The sequence below is a fragment of the Scomber japonicus genome, chromosome 19 (genome assembly GCF_027409825.1).
Source record: "Scomber japonicus isolate fScoJap1 chromosome 19, fScoJap1.pri, whole genome shotgun sequence".
Lineage (NCBI taxonomy): Eukaryota > Metazoa > Chordata > Actinopteri > Scombriformes > Scombridae > Scomber > Scomber japonicus.
In genome coordinates, this window is record NC_070596.1 from 2,151,123 (window position 1) to 2,173,516 (window position 22,394).

The window sequence follows — 22,394 nt, forward strand, 5'->3', positions numbered from 1 at the left end:
ACTACAACTCCCAGAATTCAGCGCGAAGCGGAGCGTGACCTACGTGTGTCGACGCCGTGGTGTAGTCGGACCATGGCGTTGTACGGCTATGTGTACACCGCTGTATGTGTGACAGGTTAGCATCAGAAAAAAACACCTCCGGACAGACGCGTCTGCGCACTGTTATCTGCTGACAGCGGCGGCAGGCTGAGGAATAAAGATGGGGTCCAGAATCAAGTAAGAATGTTTATCTACTGCTTTAACAACGACTGTCAACAGCCCGCTTCTGTTAGCTGTGTTCCTGTGAGTCATTGGGAGAGATACAGTCCAGTACGAGGCCCTGACTTGTTGCGACACAGGCTAAAAACAGAGGCGCTACTCTAACGGAGCTAGAAAAACAAAGCGTTTAAAAGGTGTAGTTTTACGGTCAGGTCTACTCTTCATTCACAAGCTGAGAAAATACGTCAGGGAGAAGCTTCCCGGCTCAAGCAGAGAGAGAGAAGACAAACAGTGAGTTAGGGTCAAGCTTGTGTGAGTGCAGCCAGTGTAAACATCAAGAACTGACTCACATTTTCTTCCACAACCGGATGCCAGCGTTCAGGACTGAAGTACAAAGCATAACATAGATAGACACATCCTAACGTCACTGCTGCGTAAATACTGGGATCAGGTGTTTTTCTGAGGAATGAGCCCTTTCACATCTGTAACATTACACTCATGCACTCAGAAAGAAAGGATCAGGTGGTTAGAATCCTATTCTTCACACTGACAATGACAGGTTTGGTATTTTGTTGGTGATCAGTTCCATTGTGTCATCTGTATCTGAGGAATATGAGATGTATTTATTGTGAGGTGTAATAACATCCTATGTGGATCTAGCCTAACTTGAATAGAAGGGATTTCTTTAGTCGGTACACTTAAAAATGAACAAAATAATACAGTTTACACATTCTCAGCATATTCATGTTATATGTAAATGTATTTATAATGACATCATTGTCTAATTCCAACTGCATTCACAGCTATTTACAGCTAACATACTTTTATTTGTGTGATTTCTCATTCATACAGACCTTATAACAATGAGTGGAATGCATCTATTGATCATTTTCATTATCAGTTCATCTTTTGGTTATTTTCAAGATTAATCATTAATATTTTACTATATAAAATGTTAATTGCAGCATCCCAGAAAAGCCAGATAATATTTAAGTAGCATAATATTGATATTTGACAAGATAATTTCTGGCACTTCTGCTCTAAAAATTACTTCAATTGATTGATTATCACATTTTTTGCCAATTTAATTTAAACTAATTAACAAATCTTGGGCTGCGACAAATGATTATTTTATCATCAGCTAAACTTCTTGATGAAATGTTTGGTGTATAAAACTGTAGAAAAGTATGAAAAGTCTCAGTTTTCCAGACATGTTCAGTGTGCTATAATGTAAAATCAAGCAGAAGCAGCAGAGTCTGAACTTGTTGAAGTTCCATTAAAGGACAGGTTGGCTCACATCAGTGTTGTTGAGCTCCACCCACTGTGCTCAGAGTGTCTGCAGCACACTGAGCTGTGGTGCTGAAAGGACAGCGGCAGGCCAATCATGTACTGTGCAGTATTGCAAGCACAAATGACTGGAATGGTCACTAATTCTAAGTATTTACTAGAGAAAGACAAAAGGTAGAAAATAGTGCATGAGTTAGGATTGTTACTCAATGCATCCATTTCCTCCATTATATCTTATTTCTCCTTTTCATACTGAAGGGCTCATTTGTGTCAACTCTGCATATTTCTGTGTATCCACTTGATGATGTCATTTGTAATGTAACTACAGTAAAGCTGACTTAGCAGCTGTTTGACTGAGCTTGAAAACGTATCTACAGAACATGTAGTGGTAAATGTTCTTTGACAGACTTGATATAAATGTCCTGAATGGAGACAGAGTTGTGGAAACAAACTAAATACATTTACTCAAGTACAGTTTTATGACACTTGTACTTTACTTGTGTATGTCCATTTAATGCTTTTATTAGGGCCTGACCCATTAGGGCCGATACTGTTTTAAGGAGTAAAACAATTCTGATATTGGTATATCACCCTACACTTTTATATATAATACATATATATATATATATAGGCCTACATAAACATACATGTTTTGCAATGATCCATTAAAAACATTATAGAGATATGTTAATGAAAGTATGATATTTTACCATTTGACAATAATTTATTTAATGTTAAATCAGTGCATTGAAACAGTACATTTCAATGGGAATTTAATCATTATAAATATCTAAAATAATTAGAACTAAATAACAAAAAAAAAAACTGTATCTATTAAACTTGAATTAAGATAAAGAATCAAATACTTAAAACCTGCCTGTATAACTATTAATAAATATGAGCACATATTGGACAACATATAAGCCAATACCAATATATCTGTGATAGGTCAATATCAGCCAGTAATATCAGCGGACCAATATATTTGCTGGGCTCTAGTTTTTGTGCTACAATTCAGAAGGAAATATGATAGTTTTTATTCCACTAGATTTATAAAATATGAAAATGTGATAAGTTGAACACATATTATAATATTAAAGCAGTGGTTTCCAACCTTTTAGTCTAGTGGACCAGCCTTACACATTCAACACAGTAACTGACTGACTGAGTGATGAAATTACACTTTCATTGATTGGCGAGGGTTGGAGTCTCTGGATTGGCTGTTGTTCTTTCAAAATGAATGGGTGCAAAACATTTTCTAGTACATCATCAGGGGTGTTAACAGTGCTCCCACTCATATTGCTTTTCACACAAGTCAATATTACCTGGAGACTTTATGTGAGTTAGAAATTACAACACACACACCCTCACGTCTAGATTTCATGTGGTGCATTCACACAAGTGAATGAGTCTGTATTTAACTCTGGAAATACATGACAACATGACAGACTGCAAACCTTTACAGTCTTGTTGCTAAATGACCTGAATGCATAAGTGATGGAAACAGAGAACAGAGACAGTGCGAGTGTGTGTGTGTGTGTGTGTGTGTCCTGCTCCAAGCTCTCAGCTCTGCTGTTAAACTCCTGTTTAAACAGACACATACCAGCAGCTCTGTCTTCTTCTCCTCTACTGCCAATGTGATCCACTCTCCAGCTGGCAGTGCTCTGCTGTGTGTTTGGATTTTATAACAGATGAACATTTTATATCTAGGAATTATACGCTGCCTCTGACTATCCATGTAACAAACTGATCACAGTTTTACACACCAGTCCAGCCACATACTAGATTCTGATCTAGTCTTTTTAGCTTCTATGAGAACTGAAAACACATTTGTGTATCAGAACAAAGTTTTTCTTCTTTCCTCTCCCATTAATCATTTCACCAGCCCTCACATTTATCTGCTGACCCTTTGGAGGGGTCCCACCCCTAAGTTGGGAACCACTGGACTAAACTAGCTAACTGTATATAAAGTAGTATAAACTAGCTAACTATATATAAAGTAGTGTAAACTAGCTAACTGTATATAAAGTAGTGTAAACTAGCTAACTGTATATAAAGTAGTATAAACTAGCTAACTGTATATAAAGGAGTATAAACTAGCTAACTGTATATAAAGTAGTATAAACTAGCTAACTATATATAAAGTAGTGTAAACTAGCTAACTGTATATAAAGTAGTATAAACTAGCTAACTGTATATAAAGTAGTGTAAACTAGCTAACTGTATGTAAAGTAATATAAACTAGCTAACTGTATATAAAGTAATATAAACTAGCTAACTGTATATAAAGTAATGTAAACTAGCTAACTGTATATAAAGTAGTGTAAACTAGCTAACTGTATATAAAGTAGTATAAACTAGCTAACTGTATATAAAGTAGTATAAACTAGCTAACTGTATATAAAGTAATATAAACTAGCTAACTGTATATAAAGTAGTGTAAACTAGCTAACTGTATATAAAGTAGTGTAAACTAGCTAACTGTATATAAAGTAGTATAAACTAGCTAACTGTATATAAAGTAGTGTAAACTAGCTAACTGTATAAAGTAGTATAAACTAGCTCCACCTTCAGCAGCTACAACAGTAACATGCTGCTCTAACACTGATGCTTCACTATTAATAATCTAATGATGTCATATATAATAATATATCAGTCAGAGGAGAAAATGAAAAATCATTCAAACCTAAAATCAGTGTGTGTGGTTTATTACATTTCTGGTTACTTCACTGTAGCAGCATCTGTTGTCATGACAACCAAAATGTATGGAACTTCTTCAGTTAGGCCTAATACCAGGTAGTCCTATAGGGGTTTGGATCATAACCCACCTCTGATGGAGATGTGGCTGAAAGATCCATATTTCAATGTTTAAACAGTATGTTAGTTGAGTAAATCATTACCATAATGAATATGTTCATTCATATATTAATGTAAAACGGTGGCAGTAGAACATGAGAACAGTTTCTTCTGTCTGTTAATGAGACTGAAATAAACTCCAGTCCAGGCTTAGACACATGATGACTGACACTCTCTCAAGCTGTTTTCTTCTGTTCCAGAGAGAGCCCTGAGTCCACTTTTGAGGTCTATATGGAGGTGGACCATCCAGGCACACAAAGCTCTGGTAAGTCTCTGATTCACTTCATTATTTGATTTCACACTGATTGTCAGCAATGCACTGGTGTGTGTGTGTGTGTGTGTGTGTGTGTGTGTGTGTGTGTGTGTGTGTGTGTGTGTGTGTGTGTGTGTGTGTGTGTGTGTGTGTGTGTGTGTGTGTGTGTGTGTGTCAGAGTCTCAAATGAAGGCTGCTCTCTTTATAAACACTTGAAGAGAACTGGAAGGACATAGATAAGCTTTGGAATTTAGTATTTCAGGATATTCTTCATTATCAGAACATAAAAGTGCTGCTAAAAGTGTTAACCTTGGTCAAATGCATCCTGGGAGATCCTACAAATTAAAATCTCAGAAGCATTTCTATCTTATTTTGTTTATCATCACAAAAAGCGATGTATTGAAAGTAGTGTGTAATCCATTCAGGAGAGAGTCAGATGAATAAAATGACACGTCGCTAGAGCCTCACCCATACTAGATTCTTTGGGGTGAAGCTGATACCAATATTAGGGAGTAAAAATATTCTGATATCGATACATTGGCAGAATATAAAAATCATTTTTTTGCAATGATCCCTCAAATGTAATGAAGGTATGATATTTTATTATTTAACAGTAAATTTTATTTTATAAAATGACGTAAAGTCATAATATTACGTGAATAAAGTCATAATGTTACGTGAATAAACTCGTAATATTACCAGAATAAAGTCATAATATTACCAGAATAAAGTTATAATATTACCAGAATAAAGTCATAATATTACCAGAATAAAGTCATAATATTACCAGAATAAAGTTATAATATTACCAGAATAAAGTTATAATATTACGTGAATAAAGTTATAATATTACCAGAATAAAGTTATAATATTACCAGAATAAAGTTATAATATTACCAGAATAAAGTCATAATATTACGTGAATAAAGTTATAATATTACGTGAATAAAGTTATAATATTACCAGCATAAAGTCATAATATTACCAGAATAAAGTTATAATATTACCAGAATAAAGTTATAATATTACCAGAATAAAGTCATAATATTACCAGAATAAAGTCATAATATTACGTGAATAAAGTTATAATATTACCAGAATAAAGTTATAATATTACGTGAATAAAGTTATAATATTACCAGCATAAAGTCATAATATTACCAGAATAAAGTTGTAATATTACCAGAATAAAGTTATAATATTACCAGAATAAAGTTGTAATATTACCAGAATAAAGTTATAATATTACGTGAATAAAGTTATAATATTACCAGAATAAAGTTATAATATTACCAGAATAAAGTAGTAATATTACCAGAATAAAGTTATAATATTACCAGAATAAAGTTACAATATTACCAGAATAAAGTTACAATATTACCAGAATAAAGTTATAATATTACGTGAATAAAGTTGTAATATTACCAGCATAAAGTCATAATATTACGTGAATAAAGTTATAATATTACGTGAATAAAGTTATAATATTACCAGAATAAAGTCATAATATTACCAGAATAAAGTCATAATATTACGTGCATAAAGTTATAATATTACCAGAATAAAGTTATAATATTACCAGAATAAAGTCATAATATTACGTGAATAAAGTCATAATATTACGTGAATAAAGTTATAATATTACCAGAATAAAGTTATAATATTACGTGAATAAAGTTATAATATTACCAGAATAAAGTTATAATATTACCAGAATAAAGTCATAATATTACCAGAATAAAGTTATAATATTACCAGAATAAAGTTATAATATTACGTGAATAAAGTTGTAATATTACCAGAATAAAGTTATAATATTACCAGAATAAAGTTATAATATTACGTGAATAAAGTCATAATATTACCAGAATAAAGTCATAATATTACCAGAATAAAGTTATAATATTACCAGAATAAAGTTATAATATTACCAGAATAAAGTTATAATATTACGTGAATAAAGTTATAATATTACCAGAATAAAGTTATAATATTACCAGAATAAAGTTATAATATTACCAGAATAAAGTTATAATATTACCAGAATAAAGTTGTAATATTACCAGAATAAAGTTATAATATTACCAGAATAAAGTTGTAATATTACCAGAATAAAGTTATAATATTACCAGAATAAAGTCATAATATTACCAGAATAAAGTTATAATATTACCAGAATAAAGTAGTAATATTACCAGAATAAAGTCATAATATTACCAGAATAAAGTTATAATATTACCAGAATAAAGTTATAATATTACCAGAATAAAGTCATAATATTACCAGAATAAAGTTATAATATTACCAGAATAAAGTTATAATATTACCAGAATAAAGTTATAATATTACCAGAATAAAGTCATAATATTACCAGAATAAAGTTATAATATTACCAGAATAAAGTCATAATATTACCAGAATAAAGTTATAATATTACCAGAATAAAGTCATAATATTACCAGAATAAAGTCATAATATTACGTGAATAAAGTCATAATATTACCAGAATAAAGTTATAATATTACCAGAATAAAGTCATAATATTACCAGAATAAAGTCATAATATTACCAGAATAAAGTTATAATATTACCAGAATAAAGTTATAATATTACGTGAATAAAGTTATAATATTACCAGAATAAAGTTATAATATTACCAGAATAAAGTTGTAATATTACCAGAATAAAGTTGTAATATTACCAGAATAAAGTTATAATATTACCAGAATAAAGTTATAATATTACCAGAATAAAGTTATGATATTACCAGAATAAAGTTATAATATTACCAGAATAAAGTTATAATATTACCAGAATAAAGTTATGATATTACCAGAATAAAGTTATAATATTACGTGAATAAAGTTATAATATTACGTGAATAAAGTTATAATATTACCAGAATAAAGTTATAATATTACCAGAATAAAGTTATAATATTACCAGAATAAAGTAGTAATATTACCAGAATAAAGTTGTAATATTACCAGAATAAAGTTATAATATTACGTGAATAAAGTTATAATATTACCAGAATAAAGTTGTAATATTACCAGAATAAAGTTATAATATTACCAGAATAAAGTCATAATATTACCAGAATAAAGTTATAATATTACCAGAATAAAGTTATGATATTACCAGAATAAAGTTATAATATTACCAGAATAAAGTTATAATATTACGTGAATAAAGTTATAATATTACCAGAATAAAGTTATAATATTACCAGAATAAAGTTATAATATTACCAGAATAAAGTTATAATATTACGTGAATAAAGTTATAATATTACCAGAATAAAGTTATAATATTACCAGAATAAAGTTATAATATTACCAGAATAAAGTTATAATATTACCAGAATAAAGTCATAATATTACCAGAATAAAGTCATAATATTACGTGAATAAAGTTATAATATTACCAGAATAAAGTTATAATATTACCAGAATAAAGTAGTAATTTTATGAGAACACTTCCTCCTGCGTTAAAATGAGGAATGTTGAGCATCTTATACTTTGGTATCGGTTTCACAAATAAGGAAATACTTCATCTTTTGGCACATCAGCATCAACATCAAAAACAATTTGAAACGATTGTGCAAACGACTGAGTCTGTTTGGAACAAAGAACCACACGGACTTAAAAGAAATATCTTGTTTAGTGGAAGAGGAGCAGTCTGGTAGCGGTCGACTGCAAGACTATCACTGGTTACATCTGCTGCCATTCATACCACTTTATTCAGTGGTAATCTTTTTAACTATGGAGTGGTTGATCAAATCTGAACATTTAGCAGATGTTTAACTGTTGGAAGTTCATTTTGAACCCTGATTCTAATTAAGAGTCAGTATAAGGATCAACTGGGACAAATTCTATTTCTGTGTTGTTTTTAATGTGTAAAACATAAGTTAACCATGTGAATGATCATGTAATGCTCTCGTCTCCCTGTCCCTTCAGTTTTATATAGATATGTATGTTGAATCATTGAAGAAGAAAAAAAAATCTAATTTCTTCTTCTAACCTCTCCTGGACATAGTAGTCATACTTATTATTGCTCTTATGTGCAAATTGAATCTCTGCTTAATTGTACAAAATTCATAAATCTTCTAAATGTATGGAAGGCAGAAGAGATGATACTACCTCTGTTTGTTATATGTGAAGTACAAACATATAAAAACATAAATAAAAAAATAGAGATTATAAACAGTCATTGTTGATGAGTTAGTTTTACATGCTGTATTTTAGCAAGCTGAGTCTGAACATCCCTCAGGGTTCAGCTCAATATTTTCATATAAACAACAGATCAAATGACTGTAATATGAAAACAGTCACATGAAAAGTAACCACATTGCAGTTCAGCTCAGCTTTACAGACAGTATCATCTTCTCTCTGCTCTCTGTTTTTACCGTTGTTACTCATGAAGTCACCATGAAGCCTCCGTACACTAACACATAGACACAGTGGAGCATTCAGCAGCTAAAGATAGAAGATATGAGACTTACCTTCATCAAACGGATACAAACTCTGAATGAATGCTGATGCTACTCTGTGTGTGTTAGATGTGTGCTCACACTTCTATCATATCTATTTTTAAGTAGATAATACGTCAGTGTAATTGTGCTGAATAAATTAGCCTTAACCCTTTACATGCTGTTCAGGTCAAATTTAACCTGTCTTGACATTAACAACTGTAAAAACACTCCAAATGTCTTTTATTCTGAAAAGTTATGACTTTTCCTAAAGTGGCCCAAAATGCACAAAAAATATTTTAAATATTATACTTCTGTATAGATGCTACAAATGTTTGTCCATTGAGGCTGTTCTGGGTCAAATGATCTCTGTATCTATTGACATGTGTTTTAGTGAAATGAATAGTTCATAGTTTTAATAAGGATTTCTTTTTATGATGTAGCAGTGAAGACTGATGGCTCTAATGGTTATACAATAAACCCCACACTTCCATAAAGTTCTGCTCATTTTCACTTTACATAAAATACATTTAACCCTTTACATACTGTTCATATTCTGACTCATAATTCTCTACATCAATTCACATTCATAAATTCCCCATCAGTCATTAAGAAATGTTTGATTCATCTTATGGAAAAAAGACTTTCACAATCACTATTTTATGATCCATGAGAACATTTTATAGAATATGAAGAATAGTAAGAACATGTTTAATAAACACAGGTCAAACTTGTACATGTACATATATAAAAACATGTCAGCTGCACAAAAAATCATGAAAAAATGATTGATGATATTTTTATATTTTGGATACTGTGGATCACATTAGGAAAAGTCTAGCTAAAAGAAATGTAGCTGTAAAAATGGATCAAATATGTACTGTAAGGGTTATATTAAAAAAAAAATATATATATATATATATATATATATATATATATATAGGTATGTTATATTTTCATGTAATAGAATAGATCTGTGGTTCAAAATTTAGTATAGACACTTTTATGATGGGATACTCAAACATTTTTCTGCTGCTGTGTGTTAAATAAGAAATACAGTATGTAAAACACAGTTATGCATATGTTTATATATTACTTCCATATTTACATATATGTTCATACATATGTCAGAGTCCAGTCTTTGAGCTGTACATGGCCTGGATCTACTGCACTCAACTGATTCAGTCATGAGGGTTAAACACTAGCGAGTCACTTCCTGTGTACATTCCTTCAGGTGTGGGATAGAGTCATGCTTCCCAGTGTGTGTGTGTGTGTGTGTGTGTGTGTGTGTGTGTGGGGGGGGGGGGGGGGGGGGGGGGTTCAGGACCCCTCCAGTAAATCTGACGGCTCATAACATGATTCATGGAGAAGAAGAAAAGACATTGTTCTTGTTCACATTATTAGTAAACTACTAGATAGTTGAAACTCTCCTGTCCATTACTGAAAGGAAACAGCTCCCAGCTCTTTAGACTGTGACACAAACTGAGAGGAAGGGTCACAAGCAGGCACCGCTGCATTGTAGATGAATGTAGGCTGCATGGCGTGCTGTATTTCCTGGGTACTGAGGAGAGGCTGCTGGGTGTATTTCTAAGAATTTCTTCCTGTTGGAGTCGGTGCTCGCATCATTTCCTGTCATCGTATCCATTGCTCTGACACACAAGTCTTCCTCAGCCTGCTGCTGTTTTAAAGCTGGAACCTTTCAGCCATGTTTGACTCTGCTTCACACACTCACTTCAACCCACTTTGGTTTATATAGAAGTATAGAATTGATATATCATCATTGAAATCAATGAGTTTGACGTGTGGAGGATCATCTCACTGTGAATGACTTTAGTAACATTTGTTGCATTTCGAAGACGTTGTGAAACATTTTCCATTGTTGTCACATGACAGTCAGTCGGAGTAGAGACTCACTAGAGGGAACACACACTCATTCACTGCATCTGCACCATAGAATTAACCAACATGAGCATTAAAAAACTCCATAATAATCAGCTGGTATTCATCCAACTTTAATTGAAAGCATAAAGAAGTATGTGGATACTACAGCAAACCTATGTGATAGTTGAGCTGCAGGGTTTGAAGCCTGGCTGCAGAGGTTTGTGGGGTCATTTTCTTTGTGGAGCTGACTTTCTCTATCACCAGGAAGAGAGAGACAAACACGAACTGTTGACATAAACTTTGAAGTGCACTTTTGTTAACCCTTACATACTGTTCAGGGTCAGATTTGACCCATTCTTACATCCAAGAGCAGTAAGAATACTTTTTTCTTTAGCCTGCAAATTTGATATATTCCTCTAATGTGACCCAGAATATACAAAAAAGGAATATATTTGACCTATATTCATCCAGAATGTAAATGTTTTACATTTAATTCTAATTTACATTACGTTAGTTCTCATGGTTTATGTAACAGATTGGAACATAATATATATTATAGTGTCTTTTATATAGTTTTTTTGATCATAAAAACTAAAGAATAAACTCTATCTGCTCTCTGAAAGCTTCATTTAGGATAAATCATGTTAATCTGTGACTGTTGAGCTCTTTATGAATGATTTATGGTTCAGAAGTTTAATATATAGTACAGACTAATAATGTGAGGAAATACTGCCGGCTCAGAATATGAACAGTATGTGAGGGTTAAAACATTTTGGTGTATTTAGAACCATACTGATATTGGCCTATCACAGATATATCAGTATCAGTATATAGTTATATATAGTTATAAGTTAAAAGGCAGTTTATGTATATTGTATCCTTTTACTTCATTCTAGTGGTTTTGTTCTATGTATTTTTCTATCATAGTCATTTATGATAATTCAATTCCCAGTGAAGTGAAAGTGAATATTATTGGCCAATGTATTGATATTGGAACTTTTTGAACTCCATAATATTGGTATCTGCATTGGCCCCAAAAGGCCCTAGTTGTATTGTGTAGCATCAAGGATTCCCTTCAGAGGAACTAAGAAAGCAGAAACAAACTTCAGTCTAAAGTCCTGCTGTGCTCTGCCTGCTTTTAAAATCACTTCAACTGCTAATCAGCTGCTGTAATGAAGCCTTCATTCTTGCATGTTTTATTAGGGGTTTCAGACTGTGTACATTTGCCTGTCTGTGTGGTATTTGGGTGCCACAGAGCAGGAGGGAGGACAGGAGACAGGCTTATTTATATGAAGCAGCACAAAGCCAGTTGTTGTACTTTAGCTGAAATATAGTCTGAGCTATGAAAACAGATGTCACAGAACTACATCTGCTGCTGCTGCTGCTGCTGCTGCTGCTGCTGCTGCTGCCGCTGCCGCCGCTGCCGCCGCTGCTGCTGCTGCTGCTGCTGCTGCTGCTGCTGCTGCTGCTGCTGCTGCCGCTGCTGCTGCTGCTGCTGCTGCTGCTGTGATTTGAACAACAAGATGAAAATAAATATTTGTTGTAAATGAGCTGCAATAATGGATTCATGCTTGAAATATAAATAATCTACTTTGATTAAAACTTTCACCTAAAATGGGCCAACAAATCAATGTTTAATGTGGTTAAAGCATGAACTGATCTATCAATGAATGTGCTTCATGCTGTATGAGAAGCTTGTGTTTCCCTGCAGCACCTGAAGGCAGCAGCACTGATATGTTGATACCTCTGCATCTTAGTCATTCACTGACATTCACCTTCATTAAATCAGCTGATGACTCCAGACTGCTACAGCATAACGCACACACCTCTACACACATCACACTGGTTAGAACTAGAGGTTGACCCATATGTCGCTCAATCGATATTATTGGCTGATATTGGCCTATGACAGATATATTGGTATCAGTGTTTGTACCGTCCAATATGTGAAGATATATATGCTGCATTTTGTGTATATTTAATCCTTTTTCCTAATTCAAGTTGGATGTATAAATATTAAACTCCCAGTGAATTTTACTGTTTCAGAGCAATGATGTCATTTTTAAGTGTATTCTTAAACTGTTAAATATTACAGGCTCTGTTACTTTGTATTCTTTCATAGCATCAGCCATCAGACTGTACAACAGCACAGCTCCCACTAATAAGACTGAGGCTGTCCTTACTGTTTACTCCCAGGAATATAAGGAATTTATGTATATTGTAGATGTATACAATTACACATTATTTTAGAGATTGTTTATTGTATATATTTTATTTTATTTTTTATCATCACTTCACCATTACAAGGCTACTGTTGTGTCAATTTTGAATTCCCCCCTTGAGATCAATAAAGTGTACCTTACCTTACCTTACCTTACCTTATCTATACAAATTTGACTTGTGTTTATAAAAAAAATTGAAAATCACCATTCAAACATGTGGTAGTATTTTTCATATTTATGAATGTCCATTTTCCATAAACAAATAGAATAGACTGTGTTTGCTCTCTGACAGCTTTGTTAAAGATGAATCAAACATTTCTTAAAGTCTGTGTAAAGTAAGAATAAATATGTGTTCTGAGTTTGACATACCACAGAAAAGTGTGTTGTTAACCACCCTGCCAAATTTGAATGATTAAAAAAATCTCCAAATATATGAAATTAGGCTTCAAAGTTGTGTGAAACTCAACCGTCTTTCTCTGCTCCCAAACGCTGTGGGAGTTCGCTGAAACCCCGCCCCCCTACCAGGTGTCACCTGTCAATCAAAGTCACCACCTCTACCCAAAACCATAGACTGTGTAAAAGAAACATGGACGCAATGTCTGAGAGCTTTCTGCTGCTAACTCAGCTGCAAACTCAGCTGCTAGCTCGGCGGCTAACTGGCTAACTGTAGACTGTAGTAGTAGCAGTGTGTGCTGAATGTATTTATACCTCTACAGCAGCAGGGGCCGGTACGCAGCGGTGATTTTTTTCAGACCCACCCACTAAATCCTGAACACAGATATCTTGAAACACAGTTTGTGAGGCCTAGCTCCACAATTCAAATCTAAATGGTTGAAATGCTTTTTACACCTTTTTTAGAAATACATTTATGACCTATTTAATGTGTTTAGAAGAAAATGTCTGAATTCACTTTACACAGTCTTTAATGACTGGTGGGGAATGTATGAATGTGAATTGGTGTGAGATATTGATGTTCACTGTTCTTTCCTAACAGGGCCGGAGGTGAGGAGGCAGTTCCCTGAAGACTACACAGAGCAGGTTTGAAATGCATCACATTCTAAAATGTTTTCCTTTGCTTGTGTTGTCCATGTATGCTTTTCTCTCTCTCTCTCTCTCTCTCTCTCTCTCTCTCTCTCTCTCTCTCTCTCTCTCTCTCTCTCTCTCTCTCTCTCTCTCTCTCTCTCTCTCTCATCTCTCTCTCATCTCCTCTCTCTCTCATCTCTCTCTCTCTCTCTCTCTCTCTCTCTCTCTCTCTCTCTCTCTCTCTCTCTCTCTCTCTGTCTCTCTCTCATCCATCCCCTTTAACTGTATTCATTTGAATACATTGCATCATTACTAGTACACACTGATGTCAGTACATGTAACTGCTGCCATTCTTTCTATTATTCTTTCATCTGTGCTCCACAGGAAACTCTACTGACTGTGCCCAAGTTCTGCTTCCCCTTCAGCATGGACAGGTACACACACACACACACACCACACACACATACATACACATACATACATACTAACAGGTTTAAGCAAACAGTACTTTGAAACATGAAACCTGCATGCTTTGGCGCTGATAGTGCACAGAATCAGATTTTCTAAAGTTGTTGAAACCAAAAGTATTTTTAATAAATCCTACATCACTTCCTCTCTCTGTTGTTAGAATATTTGTTGCAATTCTTAATACAGAAAGAATTAATGTATATAGCAGCTTTCACAGAGTGCTTCACATTCAAAATAAATCAAATCAAATACAATCGTATCAAATCAAAATAATTAAAAAACAAAGACACCAGATAAGATATAGCATGAGAACAGACAGAAGTGTCAAGATAAAATATGAAATACCACAAACTACCTAAATGTCTGAACAGATGGTTTTTAGGTGTTTTTTAAATCTCAAGCTTATTAAAGGACTATTCCACTGAAAGGCACAATCTCTAGTCTACACTTAAACAAAACCCTGAGAACACTGTGTATCAGTGAGTTTCTTAAAAATAGCAGCTAGAAAAAGGTGGATGTCCTCCACACACAGGACAGAAGCTGCTGACATACAGGGCTGTGATTAATGATTTGTGCTCTCTCTCTCTCTCTCTCTCTCTCTCTCTCTCTCTCTCTCTCTCTCTCTCTCTCTCTCTCTCTCTCTCTCTCTCTCTCTCTCTCTCTCTCTCTCTCACCCTCTCTCACCTTTCAGCCTCACGGTCAACCAGGTTGGCCAGAACTTCACATTCGTGTTGACTGACATTGAGAGCAAACAGCGATTTGGCTTCTGTCGCCTCTCCTCAGGTGCACACACCTGCTACTGCATTCTAAGGTGAGTGTGTGTGTGTGTGTGTGTGTGTGTGTGTGTGTGTGTGTGTGCGTGTGCGTCAGTTTCTGCAGTCATTGTTTGACCCTGCAGCAGGAAGGAAACATGGGAAGTTCAGTTCATTCATTGATGAAGAATGAATAAGGATGGTAATTGGATTATAACAATAGACAGTCATGGTGAACTGCAATGATTACTGGAAATGTGCAATAATCATTTTTTTGTTTTTTTGTTTTTTTTTAAATCTGCTCTTTCATTTGTTTTTGTATATATGTTCTTATTTTTTCATGGATGTGTTTTTTATGAGCTACTGGACAGCTGAATGTCTCCTAAAGGGATGAATAAAGTATCTATCTATCTATCTATCGATCTATCTATCTATCTATCTATCTATCTATCTATCTATCTATCTATCTATCTATCTATCTATCTATCTATCTATCTATCTATCTATCTATCTATCTATCTATCTATCTATCTATCTATCTATCTATCTATCTAGTACCATCAGTGTGTGGCATCATCATCATGCAGCATAGTGTTGATAGTGTTGACTCATAAACTAATATATTCATTTTACAGCACAAGTTAGTTAGTATCTGATGAGCTTGTTAAAGGAAGCCACATGCCTGCTAACTAGAGATTAACCACAAATTGTGGCAGCTCTGTGAAAAGTACAAAAACCTTTTTTTTCGTTCCTCAGCTACTTGCCCTGGTTTGAAGTCTTCTACAAACTGCTTAATATCCTGGCAGATTACACCATCAAAGGCCAGGTAAGTGTCACAGACAGGTGATGGATTCACATCACATTCACATTCTACTTTCACTAATGAAAGTAGATGGTCATATACTGTAGAGCATAGAGCAGATAGTGAGAACAGCACAAACCTAAGTGGAGATTTTCTTTCCTACTGTCGCCAACTGTTTACTCATGTAAGAATGTTGGATCTCTAATTAAAATTTAGAGAGTAATAAATAATAATTGTATTTTTAATAAATAAAGATTGATTGATTGACTGAAATACCTAAGCTGGTTTTTATTCATTTGTTTTTCTTAGGCATAGTTAAAAGCTCAGGATTAGAAGTGTGTTTTTAGGCAGGGGAGAACTAGATGGAGGGAAGAAGAGAATTCCACAGTTTTTGGGCAGCAGTAGAGAGAGAGAAGACCCTGTCCACCATAACACCAACTCTACAACAGGTAGCCAGCATAGGGGGCAAGAATGGAAGTAATGTGCTCCCAAAAACAAATAACATTCCCTTTTTCTTTTTACCGTTACACATTTTTCTCTGCTTTTACCTCTTCATCAGACAGTGACCTTCATCAAACACCTGTTGACTTCACTGTCAGTGATGTGTTATATTGCAGTTCAACAGATTAAGGACATGAGTCAGTGGTTTGGCACACGGCTCACTGGAGTAAGAGTCTAAAAATGGAGTCTCCCTCCCCGTGTATTCAAACAAGAATCTGCTTCCAATTGAGTTGTGACACCAAGAATCATAACATTTCTAAACTGTGTGATTCAAACAACATGTGGCATCATATGAACTGTTATTACTATTTCATTTTTGAGCTTAAAGTCAGTGTAAAGTAAGAATAAATATGTGTTCTGAGTTTGACATACCACAGAAAAGTGTGTTGTTAACCACCCTGCCAAATTTGAATGATTAAAAAAATCTCCAAATATATGAAATTAGGCTTCAAAGTTGTGTAAAACTCAGCCTCTTTCTCTGCTCCCAAACGCTGTGGGAGTGCCCTCCGAGTTCGCTGAAACCTCGCCCCCTACCAAGTGTCACCTGTCAATCAAAGTCACCACCTCTACCAGAAACATGGATGCTATGTCTGAGAGCTTTCTGCTGCTAACTCAGCTGCTAGCTCTGCCACTAACTAGGCGGCTAACTCAGCTGGTAGCTCGGCGGCTAGCTCTGCGGCTAGCTCAGCTGGTAGCTCGGCGGCTAACTCGGCGGCTAACTCAACTAACTGGCTAACTGTAGACTGTAATAGTAGTAGTGTGGGCTGAATGTATTTATAGCTACAGCAGCAGGGGCGGGTTTATGCTAATGCTAATTTTTATTCATTTATTCATTTCCAGTACAATTTTTTATTGTTATATTAAGATAAGTTTATATTGTTGTTGCTTTTTGAGGAATACAGTTCAATTGATGCACATCTGCTACATGTACAATTATATTATAGAGTTATTTTTAGTACATTTCTTAAGCATAATTTAATTTTGAACGTGTTTTGAGCCAGTTGTTGATTGGGGCAGCCAAGTAGTTTGACATATTTGAACAATTTTATAATGTAATAGTTACTTTTCCTGGTAATTAATTACATTGATGTAACTCAGTTACTAACTCAATTACTTTTTGGGAGAAGTAATTTGTAACTGTAACTAATTACTTTTTTAAAGTAAGATGACCAACACTGGACCTGCCCACTAAATCCTGAACACAGAAATCTTGAAACACAGTTTGTGAAGCCTAGCTCCACAATTCAAATCTAAATGGTTGAAATGCTTTTTACACCTTTTTTAGAAATACATTTATGATCTATTTAATGTGTTTAGAAGAAAATGTCTGAATTCACTTTACACGGTCTTTAAAATCACATTTATTTAATTTTTGGCCTGATGTATCACGCCCTCTGCTTTAGATACTGTAACTGATTGTTAGTTTCTGTTTTGATAGATTTATTTCTAACACTGATAAATGAGTGTTAACAGTTTCCAAATGTGTCTGTAGTAGTGTAACAGTTCTCTGAGACTGCAGCAGCATGCTAATGTCACAACAAGATGTGCACAGGAGAGATAATAAACTGACACAACAGTATAATCAGTCACACTGTTGTAACACAAGTATGACATTAAGTATATTGTCTTTTCTTGCAGTTCTACTTCTGTACAGACTGTGCAGCTTTTCTTCTGTGGGATTTATTATCTTCCCCTGGAGTAATATTTGTGTATGCTTCTTTAAATAACTCCCGAATGTTTCAGGAAAGCCAATGGCAAGAGCTCCTGGTGTCACTACATACGCTCCCCATCCCCGAGCCTGGAGTTCCTGTTCATCTGGGTGTGGTGAGTTCTGACTTCATCAACATCACATCCACATCCTGAGTTCAGTTTGAACAGGAAACACTTCATTTACTGTCTGCTCTCCTGCCAAAGAAAAAAATAATGCTACATAGACATCAGAAACATTTATTTTCTACCACACTGTGATTGATTCAAATGTATTGTTGTAGTTAAGTATCAACCTGGAACTGACCCTCTTTGTTTCCTCCAGCATTCCTTCTTCACTGTGCCTGACATGAGGGAACTCCCCAGCATACCTGAGAATGTGAGCGCTTTTTTTTTTCTCCAACACAACTCATTTGAGATCACTGATAAGCTGCTGAAAGACAACACAGTCAAAAGCATAAACTCCCAAAATAAGCAGAAGTTTATGGAAACATATTGCATTCACTGGAAAAAAAACTCTGTTTTTCTGAATTAACAAGATAATTTTCCTGTTTTTCTGAATATTGTTTCCTGTTTTTCTGAATTAAGGAGATAATTTTAAACATCAGACACTTTCATTCCCTTGTAGAGAGCTTGATTTAATGACCTGCTTGTTTAGTTGAATCCAGTTTGACTTTGTTTTGGGTTTGATACACTGGTAGATACTGCTGTCTTTAAGTCATATAGATGCTATTGTCTTTAGTTAGTAGACTTTATGCAGGAACCTTAGGTTGTTCAGATGGAAAGCACAGTCAGATCTGCTGGACACTGTGATGTTTCTCCAGGATCAGTTGGACAGATATGACATGCTCCACAGAAAAAAAATTCTGAAAAAGAGGAAAAGTTATCTCATAAATTCAGAAAAACAGACCTTTTTTATTCTTTTATTCTTTTTCAGGTGAGTGCAATACACTTCTGTCAGGTAAATTGGAGACTCTTGTGTCAGCCAGTTAACTGTTGCCTACTAGCTGAATAATCCAGAAGGAAGTCACACAATTGTACTCATCAAAGTGTGTTTCCAGATGTTGGGGAGTCCTGTTTGCTTACTAGTATCATGCATAGTTTGACTCATTACATATAGACTGTGGGTATAAGCCTGCCACTGTTCGCCCATTTCAGGTTGTATTTTCTCTTCAACTCTCTGCGTCTTACTGTTTTCAAAACCTGGTTGCTATGCGAAACAAAAACCTCCAAGTAGCAACCTACACACTGAAAATGACAAGATATGCTTGTCCTTTTTTTAATCAGTAATAGATATGGAGTGGCCTTGTAGCAAAGTGGTTACAGTGCTTGCCACATACTTGCAATGTCCTTGGTTTGAGTCCAGCAAGGGACCGTTGTTGCATGCCAAACCCATTTCTCTCATCCCCTGTTTCCTGTTGGCCTCCTTGCCACTGACTGTCTAATAAAGATAAGCTAAGATAACTAAAAAAACGTCAAACGTAATCATCATACTTGTTTTTTCTGTTGTTTTACTGCATGTGGCATTTTCTTCCACAGGGATTTAGCCATTTTAATACCAGGGTTCAAACAAATCCCCCTCAACACCCACCAACACTGTTTACAACAGCACAGTCGCTGCATCCCACGCTTAGCGCGGCCCAAGACCATAATGATTGGTTAAAGAAATACAAACAAACCAGAGCTCTTTATATAGCATTATTGATAGTGAGGTTCAGTCATATCTACATTCATAAAGGATTAACAGGAATATTTATTTTTGGAAATTACGCTACCACTCATGATACTACAGTGACTTCCTGTTTACGTAGTTTATTGCTTGTTATTGGAGGATAACACTGATGTTTCCAAGCAACCGATTCACACATTACTTAAGTGTTAACTGGCTATTTCTTAAGCTTTACAATAACTAGTGCGAAACTAAATAGTGTTTACTAAGAATTTAGGATGTAGTGACGGCTTCACTACTAGCTGAAGTTTTTGTGTGAAGCAAAAAATTGCTAAACCTTGAATTCTGGAGCATTAATGGAGAATATAAAGGTGTTCACTCTATCATTATGATTGCTCTCACACACTATAGATTGATGAACACTTACAATACTGTGTTTGATTTTGCCACATTCTGCCTCACAGAAACATATGGGATCAAAGAAAACGACTCTACTCGTTTTTATCTAACAATTAATACTTTTTTAATTGATTTTGACCTGTGAATGGTGATAAAGAGCTACATGTAAAAATCATACTTTATTTTTCATTTGTCATTTGAAACAGCTACCAGATATTTAATGTGCAATATTGAGTTGTATGTGTTGAACCACAGTTTATACTGTTCACACTTTACCTTCACAACTAACTCTCCTGTGTTTTTCTCTTATTGTGTTTGACCCTTACAGAGAAACCTAACAGAGTACTTTGTAGCAGTAGATGTCAATAACATGCTTCACCTGTACGCTAGTATGCTTTATGAGCGCCGAATCCTCATCTGCTGTAGCAAACTAAGCACTGTAAGTAGAATCTACTTCTGGTTTCTTCTCTCCTCTGCTCATTATAAGTCTTAGTTCAATCTTACAGTAGCATCTGTTAGATTCTGTAGTTTACATTTACACTGTGAGCTCTCTGAATGGGTTTTTTTGAGACTTCAGAATGAATTGTTCCTATTTGGAGAGGTCCCTGATCTTTTAATGTAAGATATGAATGACTGTCAGTAAATTTGAGTTGGATGTTTGGATATCTGATGTCAATAAAAACCAGTGTCAGCGAATTCATCTATTGATATTTGGTACAAATATCTAAAAGAAGTTAATAGGCTTTAAGGTTTTTATGTGAACATTGTCATTATATTACTTTCTGCTGACCATTTTTCAGCAAAAATGACTTTGGACTTCATAGTTGCTGTGTCATCATAACTAATGATTATGCAACGACTATAACGAGTTACATATGTTATATACAACCAAAATACATAACTTTATGGACAATAAAACCATTTCCACATGGTCTGAGTTAGGTTGACCATTTCCACTCAAACTAAAGTGTTCATTAAATGGATGGATGTTAAGATATGAAGAGGTTTAGCCCATAAAAGGATTTATCCTGCACAGTAGTCCTTCTTTCTACTATTATAACAATTTTGTCACCTGCTCAGCATCAATGTGAGTTTGAACAGAGCCTGGAATGTAATTTGTGTACATTAATTAATAATGAAAACATATTTGTGTATATGTAAAAGTTACATATTAAACTGTCATCACATATTGTGTTTTGATATTTGTCCTCAGTTAACAGCATGTGTCCATGGGTCTGCAGCCATGTTGTATCCAATGCACTGGCAACATGTTTACATTCCTGTCCTGCCTCAGCATCTATTAGACTACTGCTGGTGAGTACACTGTGTATCACCCACACACCCAATGGATGCCTTATCTTTCATGTATAGTACCACCCCAATTCCAGTGAAGTTGGGACATTGTGTAAAACATAAATAAAAACAAAATACAATGATTTGCAAATCCTTTTCAACCTATATTCAATTGAATACACTAAAAAGACAAGATATTTAATGTTCAAACTGATAAACTTCATTGTTTTTTTGCAAATATTCACTCACTTTAAATTTGATGCCTGCAACACGTTCCAAAAAAGCAGGGGCATGTTTACCACTGTGTTACATCACCTTTCATTTTAACAACACTCAATAAGCGTTTGGGAACTGAGGACACTAATTGTTGAAGCTTTGTAGGTGGAATTCTTTTGCTTGATGTACAACTTCAGTTGCTCAACAGTCCGGGGTCTCCGTTGTCGTATTTTGCGCTTCATAATGCGCCACACATTTTTAATGAGAGACAGGTCTGGACTGCAGGCAAGACAGTCTAGTACCCGCACTCTTTTACTACGAAGCCACACTGTTGTAACACGTGCACAATGTGGCTTGGCATTGTCTTGCTGAAATAAGACGTTGCAGCATATGTTG

General features: G+C 34.6%; 1 protein-coding gene across 3 annotated transcripts in view; it reads left to right on the plus strand.

Moving 5' to 3' along the window:
• Nucleotides 1–22,394, plus strand: part of dennd1a (DENN/MADD domain containing 1A) — a 35,482-nt gene continuing 13,088 nt past the window's right edge. For all 3 annotated transcript variants that reach the window (XM_053339346.1, XM_053339348.1, XM_053339347.1), the window contains exons 1-10: nucleotides 1–216; nucleotides 4,542–4,606; nucleotides 14,163–14,206; nucleotides 14,576–14,625; nucleotides 15,351–15,470; nucleotides 16,168–16,237; nucleotides 18,458–18,538; nucleotides 18,747–18,800; nucleotides 20,818–20,928; nucleotides 21,703–21,803. In XM_053339346.1, coding sequence (XP_053195321.1) covers nucleotides 200–216; nucleotides 4,542–4,606; nucleotides 14,163–14,206; nucleotides 14,576–14,625; nucleotides 15,351–15,470; nucleotides 16,168–16,237; nucleotides 18,458–18,538; nucleotides 18,747–18,800; nucleotides 20,818–20,928; nucleotides 21,703–21,803 — 713 coding nt within the window. In that variant the 5' untranslated portion in view covers nucleotides 1–199. The remainder of the gene's footprint in view (nucleotides 217–4,541; nucleotides 4,607–14,162; nucleotides 14,207–14,575; nucleotides 14,626–15,350; nucleotides 15,471–16,167; nucleotides 16,238–18,457; nucleotides 18,539–18,746; nucleotides 18,801–20,817; nucleotides 20,929–21,702; nucleotides 21,804–22,394) is intronic.